This window comes from Trachemys scripta, chromosome 1 (assembly GCF_013100865.1).
Source record: "Trachemys scripta elegans isolate TJP31775 chromosome 1, CAS_Tse_1.0, whole genome shotgun sequence".
Lineage (NCBI taxonomy): Eukaryota > Metazoa > Chordata > Testudines > Emydidae > Trachemys > Trachemys scripta.
The window spans coordinates 135393729-135410511 of record NC_048298.1 but is presented as its reverse complement, the minus strand read 5'-3'; the positions used below and the strand labels follow the sequence as shown (position 1 = coordinate 135410511).

Below are 16783 nucleotides of genomic sequence, written 5' to 3'. Positions count from 1 at the left end.
TTGGTTTAATTTCATTTTTCAATTTTTTCACCCTTTTGTGGGTTTTTAAAACAAATATATCTAAATTCTAAGCAAAATGTCATTTTGAAATGAGAAGTCAAAAATTTTTTTGAAACTATTAAGCAAATGCAAATCAGCAATTTCCTGTGCAGACAGGACTATAAGGCTTTGAGCAGTGAGTCAAAGATAGCAAAAAGGTTCCTGGGATTGCAGGTGGGGAATCAATCAAGGTGGAAAAGGAGAGTTGCTTGGCTAAGAAAATGGCAGATTTGAAGGAGCAGAGCATGAATGTGTAGTGGAGGAAGTCAGCCTGGCTATAGGATTTCCACCTGAGATGCTCTGCTGCAGGAGAATAGGAGTGCTGGGGCTGAGGCAGGGTGGGGGGTTGGCAGGCCGGACCTTGCAGTGGGACAGTGGGCCTAAAGAGTCAAAGGTGCAGGAAGCAACCACCATGTCGCTGGGGGAAAGAAAAGAGAGGAGAGGCTAAGCAGGTCATTGAGATTGATGGACTGGAAATCAAGGAAGATCAGACAATGAGGCAAGAAGGAGGAGACTGGTGGACAATGCTGGAAGTGACCAGGTGATGGCCAGAGTCAGGGAACAGCAACAGCAAGATGCAAATGAGAACTATGCTTGTTGAAGACCAGGTTGAGTGAACGTCCCTTTAGCGAAGGGGGAGAGCTGATCCAGGGCTGTAGGTCAATGCAGAGGGGAGGGCAAGGAGAAAGGCAGCTAACAGGTTAGAAATTGAGCTTGTTTCAAATTTTTTAACAAATCCTTCTTTCATTGGAAAATATTAATTTGTCAAAACTCAAACTGCGGGAAAGGTTGGTTTTGGCAAATTTTCTTTTTTAAAACAATTTTGAAGAAAGTTTCAAAATTGTTGAAATGTCCCATTTTGATATTTTTGAAATGAAAAATTCAAGTTTTGGGGTCAAAATGACTTTTTGTTTTGAAAGCAAGTGACTTTATAGTACCTTTTTACATTTCAATGTGTAAATCATAACTAAACATTTAGACATTATGAAAACTGATCTAAAAATGTTTCAATTCACCTGATCCAAAAAAAAAAAAAATATGGATATTCAGTTTGTGAAAAAATTTGAAATTTCAGCATTTCATTCCAGTTCAGTATGGGAAAATTTATCAAAATCTCAAACATTTGTGAACAGGAAAATTGTTTCCCTTCAAGCTCTAGTCAGATGGGCCATTAACATTGGCGATAAAGTCTCCGGGCATGAATGTGGAAGATTGTGATAAGAGGAAGAGAGAGATCGAGGAGCTGAAATCACAGAGAAAGGCTGATGAGGAGGAGCTGTGTAGGCAGCAGCTGACAGTAACATAGAGGGGGAGAGGAGAGAAGAATAGGTTGGAGTGCTGCTCAAAGGAGAAGAAAATGTGAGAGCAGAGAAGTCCAACACACTCAGCTTGTTTCTTTGCGGATGATTCAGGGCTGGGATTGTGAGAGGCGGAGAGGCCTCTAAAACCGCAGTTGCAAAGGCAATGTCAGATGGAGGGATGCAGGTCTCTGTGAGAGACAGGAGCTGGAGTGAGTGAGTGATGAAAAGGTTGTGGGTGTTCGTGATCTTTTTAGGGATGCAGTGGGCATTCTAGAGACAACAAGAGGAGGAGGGAAGGAAGGGGGCTGGACATGAGGTTAGGAATGGTGGCATGAGAGGGGATGATGGGGATGGGTGTGGAAGGTGGAGACGATGGGAATGAAGGGGGTCCAGGATTGGAGAAGTTGTAACCGGAAACCAAGAGGAGGAAGCAGAGGAGGATGTGGGATCTGGATGGGAAGGGGATAGAGATCAGGATGGAAGAGAAGCTGTTAGAGTTGGTGGGATCTGTGGAGGGGTGAAGGTAATAGAATGGGGAAATGGGGACAGTGGGGGGAGTTTAGGATTGAGGGAGGAAGAGGGCAGATCTGTGATGCACAAAAAGGTGTGATAAGTGCCATGGGCAAGTAACAGATGAACATGGTTAGTAAACAAGTGAACACTGAAATAATAAATGGAATCCAATTAAATCAGTAGCAGTGAATCAATAAGCAATGAGATAAGATGTGAGGTGAGTTAGTCAGTTAGAATTGAGTTAGTTATTCCTAGAGATGGCCAGGAATTTTCCATTAGAATTTTTCTTTAACTGAAAATGCTGTTTCCTCAAAATCAAAACTTTCCCTGGGAAACTTTAAATTTTGCTATTTTTTTCCAGTGTTGTGTTGGGAAAATAGAAATGAAATGTTTCATCTGGGGTGGGTTCAACCCTGGTGGGAATATTTCAGATTGTAGAACTGACCCAAAATGTTACATTTCTAGTCAGTTCAACAGTTATCTTCATTTCCCTGTTATGGCACATTGCCTCATGGGAGTTGTAGTTCAGGCTCCAGTTCTCTCCTATGGACTGGGCTCCCTGGCCAGACTAAATCTCCCCTTATACAGTATAAATATTCCCTCTAACTGGTGACACAGTTGCTGCATGGTAGCCACATGACTGCAGGTGCATGATGAGAGATTTAGTCTGGTCAGGGAACCTAGCCTATAAGGCAAAACATAGGCATCAGAGGGAAATGAAGTTTAAAGTTGACCTGACTCAAACCAAAACATTTGGGGTCAGTTCAACAAACTGAAAGGAAACATTTCAATTTGGGAAAGTGGAAATTGGTTATTTAAGATTGAAGGTGCCAAAATGAAATGTTTTGTCACTTTTTTTCAGAACTTTTTGTCCCATGAAAATTTTCAATATTTCCATATTTTGTCCTGATGCGGGATGAAAACAAATGTGTAGCTATCAGAGCTTCCTGGGAGACAAAGATTTCAATTTTCACTCAGCTCTAGTTATTTCTCTGGACAATTGCGTGATCGGTGAAGATGCAGTGAACAGTCAGGTGAGAGGGACAGTAGCAGCCACTCCACAGTCGGAGCAATTGCCCTGAGAAGCTCGTGTGGCTGTTAAGCAAAAGCAGGAGCTGGATTATCTTGGCAGTCACAGAAGGTGTTGAAGGATTTAGCTGCAGGAGTCAGGGGAAGATGTCAGCAGCTCTGCAGGGCTTTGGAACAGCAAGAGAAGGGGTGAAGTGAGGAAGGTGAGTTCAGTTACTGGGCCAGGGTAGGTAGACCAGGCTGTGAGCTCAGTCAGGTGACACAGGAGAAGGGGCAGTGAATGGGAGAGAAGGAAAGTTAGATGGTGCAGATCTGGAGAAAAAACAAAAGTGAAGTGATACCAGCCAGAGAGTTAGATTGGGCAGTGAAGGTTCATTTTCAAACCCTTTGCAGCCAGGATGTGTTGCCTTCCCCTGGGAGGGAGGAGGAAGTTGGTGGTCAGGCTCAAGCTCAGGCTTTTCGGAAGAATCATAGCTGGAGGGGTGCACACAGGGGCCCAGTGGCTAACTGGACTTCTTGATCCACATTTATTTTTTTTATTAAAAAAAAATAGCCTCTCCCCCAAAACACACTGTGTTAAAAGAAAGTAACTTAGGTTACAAGTTGAGCACTTGAAAGCTAGGAAATGCCAGAGTTAATGTGACCTGGGCAATCCCCATATGTGTGTAGATTATGATACAGATTTTATTTATGTGATCACTTACTATTTTTCCACAGGAAAACACTGTCTCCTCTGATCTCCCTTCTCCTTGTTCTCAGGGTACGGCGGGTACAGACTGGCAAACGGCAGCACAAGGTGTTCGGGGAGAGTGGAGCTTCTCCATGGAGGCACCTGGGGAACCCTCTGTGACTCCCAGTGGGATTTACAGGCTGCCCACAGCCTCTGCCAGCAGCTTGACTGTGGATTCGCCCTGTCGATTCCAGCAGGGCAGCTCTTTGACAAAGGAGATGGGCCTGTCTGGAATGGCACATTTGGCTGTGAGAGGAACGAATCCCGCCTGAGGGACTGTCCTGTTACTGCGCTGGGCACAACTGAGTGTCCCCCTGGGAGCGAAGCCAGCGTGGTGTGTTCAGGTGAGCAGCTGCAGTGGGAAAGAAAAGAACTGGGGATTGGGGAACATCCTCAGCCAGATCTTCACAGTGTGTCAATCAGCCAAGCTCCATTGGGCTCAGTGAGGCTATGTTGATTTACACCAGGTGGGGCCCTGGCCCCTAAATTGGCGCCCTGTCCCTGCACCAGCCAAGTCTGCTGGAACTGATCCCTCTGTGAAATGCTTGTGGTGCCTTGAGTATGGACTGTACCAAGGAAACCAAATTCTGGTCCCTTGTCCTCCCTTCGCACTAAGTAAGATGGATCAAGTATCAGTTTGTGAATGTGCTGGTGTGGAATAGCCCCACAGCCCCCACAGAGTAACTGCTAGCATTGAATATGAGCAACAATCCTTTCCTGTTCCCCACTCCCCTCCCAGTCGTTGCCCTTAACTCTGATCACTGCGCCATCTCGACACTCACTTTTCCTCGTGCTCAGGGTGCCCGGGTGGCAAGTTAGTGAATGGCACCGAGTGCTCCGGGAGAGTGGAGATCCGACATGGAGACACATGGGGAAGCCTCTGTGCCTCCCACTGGGATTTGCAAGATGCCAACGTCCTCTGCCATCAGCTGAACTGTGGCCACGCCGAGTCGATCCGGGGAGGAGTCCATTTCGGGGAAGGGAACGGAACCGTATGGAGTGACGCTTTTCATTGTGAAGGGACTGAAACCTGCCTGTGGGATTGTTCTCGCATGGCCCTGGGCAACCCAGCCTGCTCCCCCAGAGACACGGCTGGGGTTATTTGCTCAGGTAAGTTTAATATAGACTGTATATGTTAGTTACAGTGCAGTGTACTGCCCAGATTAGGATCATCATGAGTAGTCCCATTGACTACTGTACTCAAGGTAAGTAGGGGTATCGGTATGTTGCTCTCCTTGTTTAAGTTCCTCAGATCAGAGACTCCTCTGGGTGCAGTGAGGGATGGCAAGGTGGATCCCAGCACTACGCTAGCGTGAACCGGAAAGAATGGCTCTGTGCGATAAACTTGGGGTTTGTGATTCACAGATTCCCTCAGTCCCAGCAGCGCTGACTCAGCCCTTCATCAGGTTGATGTTGGTGTTGCAGAAGCAACCTATACACAGAGATCTTATCCAAGCTGTGGGACCATTACAATCCCATTTCACTCTGGAAAAGTAGGTGTTTGCCCTGGTGTTCCTGGCCAAAATGTCCCCCTCCCCATCCCGGGTTCTGTGCTGGTGGACTGCAGCCCTCAGCTGCAGAGTTTGCTCAGTGGCTGTGTAGGTTGATAGATCATTAATTCCCCACAACACTTCATAGAAATAGTCACTTCTTTTCCAAAGATCCCGGTTTTCAGATGGCTCCAGAGCCAGCTGGGAACTTTCACAAAGATGCTGCTCTTAGTGAGAGCAGCTGGTGCTTTGATGAAGATCCTCCTCTACAATGCAACACAAATACTCAGGGGTCCTTTTTCCTGCAGGCTTCTCCACAGATTTTCCCTCATCCAATGTCAAAAACTTCCTCATAGAATATCACGGTTGGAAGGGGCTTCAGGAGGTCATCTAGTCCAACCCCTTGCTCAAAGTAAGACCAATCCCCAGATAGATTTTTGCCCGAGATCCCTAAATGGATCCCTCAAGGATTGAACTCACAATGCTGGGTTTAAGCCAACCAATGCTCAAACCACTGAGCTATCCCTCCCCAAAAATATATGGAGATATACCTATTGTGATGGGTTGGATCACAGAGCCCTCCTTGGGAGCTGCCACCTGATGTACCAAGACTACCCCTGCTCCTGTTTTCCCTGCCAGCTCAGAACTCCAGCACCCTGTCTTGCTGAGCCAGACACTCCCGTCTGCTCCAACACAGACCCAGGGTCTGAATAACTTGCCCCAAAGCTGCAAGTTTACCTGAAAACAGGTCACAGAAGTGTGCTTGTCTTTAGCACTCCGATGCCCAACTCCCAATGGGGTCTAAACCCAAATAAATCCGTTTTACCCTGTATAAAGCTTATGCAGAGTAAACTCATAAATTGTTTGCCCTCTATAACCCTGATAGAGAGAGATGCACAGTTGTTTGCTCCCCCAGATATTAATACATACTCTGAGTTAATTAATAAGTAAAACTTGATTTTATTAAATACTGAAAGTAGGATTTAAGTGGTTCCAAGTAGTAACAGACAGAACAAAGTAAGTCACCAAGCAAAATAAAATAAAATGTGCAAATCTATGTCTAATCAAACTGAATACAGATAATCTTACCCTCAGAGATGCTTCAGTAAGTTTTTTTTCTCAGGCTGGACACCTTCCAGGCCTGGGCACAATTCTTCCTCCAGGTACAGCTCTTGTTCCAACTCAGGTGATAGCTAGGGGATTGTTCATGCTGGCTCCTCTCTCTCCTCTCACCTTGTTCTGTTCCACCTCTTTATATATCTTTTGCATAAGGTGGGAACCCTTTGTCCCTCTGGGATCCACCCCCCCTCACTGGAAAAGCACCAGGTTAATGATGGATTCCATTTCAGGTGACATGATCACATGTCACTGCAAGACTTCATTACCCACTTGCCAGCACACACATATACAGGAAGACTCACAGGTAAAAAACCAGCCATCTGCAGACAATGGTCCTGGTTAATGGGAATCATCAAGCTTCCAAACCACCATTAATGGCCCACACTTTGCATAATTACAATAGGCCCTCAGAGTTATATTTTATATTTCTAGTTTTAGATACAAGAATGATACATTTATACAAATAGGATGATCACATTCAGTAGATTATAAGCTTTGTAATGATACCTTACAAGAGACCTTTTGCATGAAGCATATTCCAGTTACATTATATTCACTAATTATCATGTTTTTAATAAAACCATATAGACTGCACAATGTCACACCTGTATTTCATAGAACTGGAAGGGTCATTGAGTCCAGCCCCCTGCCTTCACTAGCAGGACTAAGTACCAATTTATGCCCCAGATGCCTATGTGGCCTCCTCAAGGATTGAGCTCACAACCCTGGGTTTAGCAAGCCAATGCTCAAACCACTGAGCTATCCCTCCCCATCTTAAAAAGCAACACTGGCTGATAGATGGCAAGTTATCTGAGGGCTACCCATAGTGGTATAGGCCCAGATTTTTTAAGGTATTTAGGCATCTCTGCACTGATTTAGGAGCCTAAGTCTCATTTTCTAAAAGGATTTAGGCACTTACCAGCCTTAATCAATAGGATCCATAGGCTTCACATCCCTGAGCATTGTAGCTGTGCCAACCTAACCCCCAGTGTAGACAACAATAGAAGAATTCTTCCATTGACCTAGCTAGCACCACTCAGAGAGGTGGGTTACCTACAACAATAGTAAAGCCTCTTCTGTCACTCCAAGAAGCATCTACAGTATGGTGATACAGTGTCATAGGTGGAATGCTGTAGCTGTGTCACTGTAGCACCTGTAGTACAGACATGACCTTAGTAAAACAAACATTTAATGCACACTGAAAACATCGTAAATAGTATTTGGAATACTATGAATAACTTTAAAAAAATCTGTTAGACAGTAAATCTACTGGTTTTTCCTTATACAGCCTTCCCCTCTTTTGTTTGTTACAAACATTCAAATATAAGGTTTCAACTTAACATCTTCGGTACTTCAGCACACACATCAAAACACATTCCCCACTGATCTTCTCTCAGAGATGATTTCTCAGGCTTTGCAGTGCAGTCATAACATGTAGTGTGTGTCACCTGGATTCTTCTGAGTTTGACAAATGGCAGCACCTCAGTCGTTTCAAACACTTCAGAACTTGATCAGCAACCAACCAGTCTGGGGATCTCAGCTGCTAGCAGTGTTCCAGCCCTTGGGTTAAGAGCTCACTGGCTCTCAGTTGCTGGTGAAACAGAAATCTGTAGCCTATATTTAATGTGGTACAGGGATTGGAAGCAGCCCTCACAGCAGATAGATCTCTCAGTCCTTCATCTATGAGCCACAGAGGCCACAGGGCTGCATTTGATATAAAAAAATTAGGTTGACCAAGCCACATCACTCAGGGGTGTGAAAAATCCAGTCCTCTGAGTGACATAGGTAAACCAACCTAACCCTTGGTATAGAGAGCACTAGGTTGAAAAAAGAATTCTTCCATAAACCTAGCTACTGCCTCTTGGGAAAGTGGATTAACTACAGCGATGGGAGAACCCCTGTCGTTGGCCTAGGTAGTGTCTACACTGAAGGACTACAGAGGTGTAGTTGCAGCACTGCAGCTGTGCTGCTGTAGCCTTTCAAGTGCAGACAAGCCCTTTAATTCCACTATTTATAACCCTTCTCCCATTGCACTCTATTGGCTCAGCCCTCAAAGGGTGACTAGGGTGTGACCTGCCAGGTTGGTTGCCCACAATGTAACAGAGGCCCAGAGTATCCAGCTACAATCCATGTCCCCTCCCCACTGCTTTTCTCCCTTCCTGTCGGAGAAACAAAGTCAAATGCTGCAGTGCGAAGAATCTGTGATGTAAGTGAGGGGAGAGTACACTGGGTCCGATTCTCACTAACCCCAGCTACTCAGTGTAAAGGAGCCTTAATGGGAGAATCAGACCATATGTAACTTAGTCTGCAGAAGAGAAGAGTGAGGGGGGATTTGATAGCAGCCTTCAACTACCTGAAGGGAGGTTCCAAAGAGGATGGAGCTCAGCTGATTTCAATGGTGGCAGATGACAGAATAAGGAGCAATGGTCTCAAGTTGCAGTGGGGGAGGTCCAGGTTGGATATTAGGAAACACAATTTCACTAGGAGGGTGGTGAAGCACTGGAATGGGTTACCTAGGGAGGTGGTGGAATCTCCATTCGTAGAGGTTTTTACAGCCCGTCTTGACAAAGACCTGGCTGGGATGATTTAGTTGGTGTTGGTCCTGCTTTGAGCAGGGGGTTAGACTAGATGACCTTCTGAGGTCTCTTCCAGCCCTCATCTTCTATGATTCTATGTAACTTTTTAATAGAAAAGAGTAGTTGACTCCCTGTCTTATGCGCAACGTTAAGCCCATCCTGAGCTATGAATCACTACTGATCTGTCTATGTATATTTATTTAAGAAGTTTTAACTGGTTTAGAAATCATGCTTTGGGAGCACATTGGCTCCTTTTAAATGCAAGGTGCCGTATACACTGTATAAAAAAATCTCCAATGGTAGTAAACACATGAAAGGGTTTTGGCTTCTCCCACAAGGAACTCCAACAACTTTATGTGCTCACAGTGGATAAACTTTTAAAATGAAATATATATATATATAATATACACATATATGTTTGAGGAAAAAATGGGACCTTCTTTCCCATTGACCAGGTCACTCACCCCTCCAAGCATCATCTCCAGCCAAGCCAATAGTTAGAGAACATGGGAAAGGAAACTCAAGTGTTCAGAGTTGTAGATCTGGCCTTGGAAAAACCCTGCCGGGTGCAGAAAAGCTTTTTTTGTATTAGCTCCTTATGAATTTGGAGCTGAGGTGGTGATCACAGGTCACCAATGTACATTGAACAGTGAAAACAGGGCAGGGTTTTCTTTAAAGGAGCCACGTGTCCTGGCAGTGCTGGATCTGGGAATTGCAGCAGGGAAGTAGGCCAATACCCAGACTCCTGTTGTAAATCACAGCGATCTCACAGTGCTTCCGCTGTCAGTGGATTGTGTGAGCACGGAGGCCTTTTGTACTGGGACCTGATCTGCCAGGTGTTCCTGAGCACCTTCCACTCACAGTAACTCCAGAGAGAAGTGAGAGCGCTCTGCATCGTACAGGAGGGGCCCAGCTCCTCACAGGATCTGGCCTCAGAGCTGGGGAAGCCTTTCCCACCATCACCCCCTGCATTTCTGAGTAGAGAGATAAATGGAGCCCTTGAGAGAGGTTGTTCCCTGTAGCACTGCACAGCAGTGAGGGTTACCTTCCACTTGCCACAGAAAACTGTGTTTCACATCACACCTGTGCATTATTTCTAATGCAGTACCGGTGGGGAGTTTTATTCAGTGCATTTCCTGTCTCTCCATGCCCAGGTCGTTCTGAGTCGCTCAGGCTGTTGAATGGAGAGAGTCAGTGTGATGGCAGAGTCGAGATTTCCCTCCATGACGTGTGGGGCAGAGTGTTGGATGACCAGTGGGACATGAACGATGCCAGCGTGGTCTGCAGGCAGCTCCAGTGCGGAGTCGCTGAGAAAGCTTATAACCCCCCTATGTCTGAGCGAGGAACGGGCCCTGTGGGGCTGAGAAGGGTCCAGTGTGCAGGAAATGAGACTCGTCTGACTCTCTGTGACAACTCCACGTCTGAGATAGCCCAGGCAGGAATTGCTGAGGACGTCGGTGTGGTTTGCTCAGGTGACTTAGTGTGAAAATCTTATAAATATCCTGTCCTTGTTCAATGGGAACATAACCCACCCCAGGGCCTGCCTCCACCCCACCTTGTGCTGAAATCTCAGCAGTCCTTGAAACAATGTGGATCTGAAGTTCAAACTTTTGCCAATTTACAGTAAAAAATATCATATTATATACAGAAAAAGCATAGCCACATTATAGGGTTAATAAAATGCAGCAACCTCCCCCCGTCTTTTCTCTCTCTATCATATATTTTTATGTATTGGAGCTGATAAAAAAAATGATGAAAAATCTTCACAATAAGATTACTGATTTTCACAGAATGTCTGTTTCCATTGAAAATGTTCAGATTTTTGTTGAAGAATCCAAATTTAGTTGCTGAAGAGAAAAAAATATTCATGGTCATCTAAATATTGTGTGGGAAAAAAGAATGAATTTCCTGAGCAGTTCTAGTGTATATAGTGGCTTATTTATGTTAAAATCTTAACAAACGTGCTGTCTTGAATCAGAAAACAATAGTAAGAAAAGGAAGTCATATGTAATCTGTTTTGACCAAGACTGCCATGGATAGTGGCTCTTGGCTAGATCCCCGAAGGAACTTGGGCATTGCAAGGCCTGACTCCTAGGTGTCTTGACATCCAATGAGATCCTCAACCCTGAGTCATGTGCCCAGCTCCCCATACAATGCACGCGGAGAGTTAGACACCTCAGAAGCCTGCAAGCTGAACAGGGAACCAGCTAAACTTGCCAGCAGTGAAATGCCAAGGAAGGGAGTAGGGCGTAGATACACAAAGTTATTTAGATGCCTAACTGTCATTGATCTAAGCGTTAGGCCTCTGACACGCTGGTTAGAGGTAGGCACCTAGCTCTGCTCAGGACTCTCAGCCATGAACTCACTTCTTTAACCCAGTAGTTAAAGCACTCAACTAGGATGTGGGAAATCCATGTTCAAATCCCTGCTCTGTCTGATTTGGAGCAGGGATGTGAAGACAGGTGAGTGCTACAGTTACTATAGGGTATGCTGGGGGGGTCTCTCCTGCTGGAAATGTTCCACTTTGTACAAATAATTAGTCACTGAATCAGAGAAAAAGCAAGAGACTGACTCTAGCCTACTGGCCAGGGCACTTGTGTGGAATGGGAGAGAGTTAATTCCCTGCTTCAATAAATATGTAATGATTTATATATTATCTATTTATAAAGAGGCAGTTAGGTATCTATGTACCTTTGTGGATCTAACCCTCTGTCACTTAGGAAATACATCAAAGTTGCTGTTGTAATGTGACACTGTTAAATCCTAATCTTATAACTGTGCAATTTTCCTTTATTTAAAAGGGGGGACAGGAATCTGTGATGGGATTTTTTTCATTGTTGGTTGTAGATGACTATTGTACAAGATAATTCTATCATTCTTTTTGATGGTATATTATTTATTTTAAGACCCCACAGTAAAAGTAAACATAGAACCATAACACTGGTATTCCCGGTATCCTTCAAGTAACATATCCCTATATCATGCACTCTGTGTTACTGCACTGAAATTATTTTCCATGCCCATTCCAACTGCAGGGTAACTAAGGCACATTAAGGGTCCATTCCTGCTCCCATTGTGTCAATGGGAGCTTCACAGTTGATTTCAGCAGGGTAGAATTGGGCCCTAAGTGTCCAGGACTTTATTGTAGACACATGGATCAAATTGCCTTTCTTTCCCTATATTTCTGAAATAAATTGCTACCATGTCTGCGTTTCTCTAATCCTCTGGTGTCTACCCAGTTCTATAACAATTTAAAAGACTATTTCTTTTGTGTTAAATTTATTGTCTAATAATTCCTTGAACAACTTGATGCTTATCCTTTAAGAGCAGTTTGAAAATATTCAGACTTTCCAGTAAGGGGTGATTCTGCATAACCTTAGTCTCACTAGTACCTCTTACCCATGTGATGAGCCCCATAAGATGGGCCCTACCAAATTCACGGCTATGAAAAACATGTTAAGGCCGGTGAAATCTGGTCTACTCCTGTAAAATCTGGTCTTTGGGGTGCGTTTACCCAATACTATACAGCTTTCATGGGGGAGACCAGCATTTTTCAAATTGGGGGTCCTGAACCATAAAGGAGTTGTGGGGGGAGGGGTCACAAGGTTATTGTAGGGTGGTGGTGGTATCGCCACCCTTATTTCTGTGCTGCCTTCAGAGCTGGGCAGCCACAGAGCGGCAGCTGTTGGCCGTGTGCCCAGCTCTGAAGGCAGTGCCCACCCAGCAGCAGTGCAGAAGTAAGGGTGACAATACCATACCATGCCACCCTTACTTCTGTGCTGCTGCCTTCAAAGCTGGGTGGGTGGAGAATGGTGGCTGCTAACTGAGGGCTCCGCTCTGCAGGCAGCAGTGCAGATGTAAGGGTGACAATACCGCACCATGCCATCCTTACTTCTGTGCTGCTGCTGGTGGTGGCTCTGCCTTCAAAGTTGGGCTCCCGGCCAGCAGCAGTGCAAAAGGGTAGCAGTACAGCAACCAGGCCCCCTCCCCCCAGTCCCCTACAATAACCTTGCAACCTCCCCAACTCCTTTTTGGGTCAGGACCTCTGTAATTACAACGCTGTGAAATTTCAGATTTAAATAGCTGAAATAATGAAATTTATGATTTTTAAAATCCTATGACCATGGAATTGACCAAAATGGACACTGAATTTGGTAAGTCCCTACCCATAAGGGTTACTCAGATGAATAAGGAGTTCAGAATTAGGCCCTTACACTCACTTGGTGTTTATCAAAGCTGGTCTCTAAAAATCTTCCTCATTTCCTTACATTACAGCCTTCTTTTCTTTTCTGTGTTTCTTGCAAAGACAGATTTTTAAAAGTATTTCAGTATCTCAACCATTGCACTATCATCATTAATTTGCCTGGAAGCTGTTCACTTATTATTATACTGCATATTAACAACTGGGATTCATTCTTGCAGGAAGCAGGCGGATCAGACTGGTGAATGGGGCAGGTCGTTGTGCCGGGAGAGTGGAGATTTATTACAATGGCAGCTGGGGGACAGTCTGTGATGATTCCTGGGATCTGTCAGACTCCAATGTCGTTTGCAAACAACTGGGATGTGGACACGCCATCAATGCAACTGTCTCTGCTCATTATGGGGAAGGATCCGGGCAGATCTGGCTGGATGATGTGAACTGCTCTGGGAACGAATCCAATCTCTGGGCATGTCCTTCCAGGGGCTGGGGCCGGCACAATTGCAGACACAAAGAGGATGTGGGAGTTCTCTGCTCAGGTCTGGTCTGGGAATGCTCTTGTGAGCCTGGTTACCAAGCTATTTAATGGAGGGGGCAGAAATTTGAGGAGAGAGAGAGCTGAGAATGATTGAGACTTTCCCTTGCTGTCTCTCCTACCTACTTACAGGGATCATGATTAAAAAGTTACCATTTCCCATCGGTTCCCACCCAGGGGTATTGGAGATATTGAAGCATTTCTCTAGTGTTGGGAGGGCAGTCACTGCTGTACTGCAGGTATCTGTGTGTATAACTGCTGGGAACTGGCGACTTTTCAGAGGTGACCATTGTATTTCTAATGGGCCTGTGGCGTTCAGAAGAGTCTCTGCTTCTTGGAGTGATTGTCTCTGGCACTTGCGTCTGCAAAATAATGCACAGGATTGTTAGCAATCAGTGGGATTTCACTCTTTACACCCCAGTTCTTTTCAGAATCAAAGATTTAATTTCCCTTTTTCTACATTTCCTTCTAGAATTCACAGATCTGAGGCTGGTGAGCGACAGTGACTGTGCTGGGCGGCTGGAGGTTTTCTACAAAGGGATGTGGGGCAGTGTTTGCTACAATCGGATGTCTGGAGTCACCCCAGCAATTGTCTGCAAACAGCTGAACTGTGGGGATGGAGGGCAGCTTGCAAAAGACTTTGCATATGGAGAAGGTTCTGGTCCCACATGGCTGGACCATGTTTCATGCCGTGAGCAGCACAGCTCCCTCTGGCAGTGCCCATCAGGCCAGTGGAAACAGCAGTCCTGTGATAACCGTGCAGAAGAGACCCATATTTCTTGCAGTGGTAATTCTGAAACTGTGTGCTCATGCACGCACACACCCTCTACGTGTTTAACTCATTGAAAGGCTGTGATAGAAATTTTGCATGTATTTAATTTTCAGAATAGATAGTTTTACATTCTCAGCAGTGACCCAGACATATTTTCATTGTCCACCCTAGGAATGAGAATGAGGCCCATGGAAAACAAACAGGGGAATTAGTTATTTATGCAAGCTGTGTGGTACACAGTGCAATCATCTAGTGAGAGCTCACAAATGCCTCCCATTAGCTAGCGTCATTTGGGAATCTCTGTGGTTATCCTTTTGGGCTAAACAATCAGAGATGGGCCCAATGTCAGTGACCAGGACATAGGCGGTTGTGGTCAGGGCCAGCTCCAGGCACCAGCTNTTTTTTTTGGCTGCTTGGGGCGGCCAAAACCCTGGAGTTGGCCCTGGTTGTGGAGAGTGGTTGGAGCAGGAGTCAGGTACAGTGGGTAGAGCAGGAGCTGGTAGTCAGAACTCAGATCCAGGGGTCAGAGCCAAAGTCAGAAATCAGGAATCAGAGGCAAGAGCCAGGATCGGCAAGGCAAGGCTGGGGTAAGTCTGGGGTCAAAGCAAGAGCAAGGTTGGGAACCAGGCAGGAGCACGAGGTATTGCAGCTGTGGGAAATGCTTTGAGCAGTCGCTGAATGGTTGCTAGACTCAAGAGCTGCACTGCAGACTCTCCCACCAATCAGGCAGCCTACTACAGGCCAGCTGCCTGGAGACTGCTCTGCTGCAGGTGCTGATTCCCGAAACCCTGCCTGTGAAATCTGGGTCAAGATCAGAATTCTCCAAAAGTGTCTGTGTCTGTGTGATGGGGGTGCTCTATTCACTGCAGTATGGCACCTCCTCCTGGTTGTTCTGCTTCTCCCCATGGTTGCAAACCATCCCTCCATCTCTGTCTCTCTATCTGCAGCTGCTTTCTAGATCCAGGAGCTGCTACGGTTTCTTCGTGACTCAGCCCTTCAGCTAGGTCACGATTGTGGTTTGCACTTCTGGGTGGGGGTGTCTCTTCTCCCAAACAGGCTCAGCCAGTCTTCCTATGGTGCCACTTCCCAAGTGGCTGGTTGGGGAAGCCGGGTCCCCGCTCTACTCTGGGTTCTGGCTCAGGGACTGCATCTAGTCAGCAGTCAAGGTTTGTTCCATCCGGTACTTTGCTGCATTTCCCTAAGCACTTGCCTAACCTTCTTGCTATCTCTTTGTTCTCTGTGTCTACCAGTGTTCCCGCTACCTCCTGCTAGGGATTTAGATTTAAGCTTATGAAATTGCTGTAATTTAGAGGTTTAATATACCGATAACCCTACTCTCTCCTACATCCCACATGCTTCTCAGCCTGTTCATGTCATAATTTTCAATCCATAGGAATAAAAGAAAAACCATCTCAGACCCTGTTTGGTGAATGCCCAAACTCTACAATCTGCACAGGTATCTCTGCTTCTCACTGTCTCCCTCTTGGTCCCTAAGGACTTTCCCAGCTGTCTCAGTAACATGTGAGGTTTCTGCATTTCCAGACAGGGAGAAGTTACGTGTCGTGGAAGGAAAGGACAGATGCTCGGGGAGAGTGGAGGTTTGGTACCGTGGCTCCTGGGGAACAGTTTGTGATGACTCCTGGGACATGGCGGATGCTAACGTTGTGTGTAAACAACTGGGCTGTGGATCTGCTGTATCTGCCCCGGGCGAGGCTGCATTCGGTGAGGGGACTGGTCCCATCTGGGTGGAGACGTTGAATTGCAGAGGGACAGAGTCATCTCTCTGGGACTGTCCTGCCAAGCCCTGGGGTGAGAGTAACTGTGGTCATAAGGAAGATGCTTCTGTAAATTGCTCAGGTGAGTGACAGGAGATGGTTCTGCTACATGCTGTAATTTTCACAGAGGGGATGGATCCAACTGCCTCCCCCCCCTTGGTCCCAGACCAGGCCTTCCCATCTCCTGTGTGCAGGAGCATCATGGATGCTGTGGGGTGGAATCTTTGTGGGGCCAGATTGGCTCAGGCATCAGCCCACATAGCCCCTGCATCCATCACAGACCCCAGTGTGCTGGTTTGTTACTAGTGTTCTCAGCACAGGGGACTTAAGTTGGGCCCACAATCTCTAACATACAGGCCCTATGCTGCTGTGCAGGAGTTTCTGGGAATCAGAACAGGTCACAGCTGGAGACCCCCAGGGACTCTCAGAGGGAGCCCTTCTCCTGGTAACAAACACCTCACCCCACCCCACCCTCCCACTCCAGACTCTAACTCTCCTCCCTTTCCCTTTGCAGGTGTGACAGAGACATCAGATTCACTGACTAGAACAGGTAAAACATCTATCTCCTTCCATCCAGGGTTAAATTTACCTGGTGCTGGGTCACAGAGGAGGAGCTGCAGCCTGAGGGAAGGAGCTCCTTTCCATGGTCTATGAAATCTGAGGGTGAATGACACCCGGGTGCTGAGCAGGACTCCAGCTGACAGGG

General features: G+C 46.1%; 1 protein-coding gene across 1 annotated transcript; it reads left to right on the top strand.

Moving 5' to 3' along the window:
• The first annotated feature begins 1237 nt into the window (after positions 1–1237).
• On the top strand, positions 1238–16622 carry LOC117873833 (scavenger receptor cysteine-rich type 1 protein M130-like). The gene is made up of 9 exons (XM_034763702.1): positions 1238–1319; positions 3642–3956; positions 4411–4722; positions 9952–10269; positions 13220–13534; positions 14003–14314; positions 15845–16159; positions 16453–16522; positions 16592–16622. Exons 1-9 carry the CDS (start codon positions 1238–1240, stop codon positions 16620–16622), a joined length of 2070 nt encoding a protein of 689 aa, XP_034619593.1.
• Positions 16623–16783: the final 161 nt, after the last annotated feature.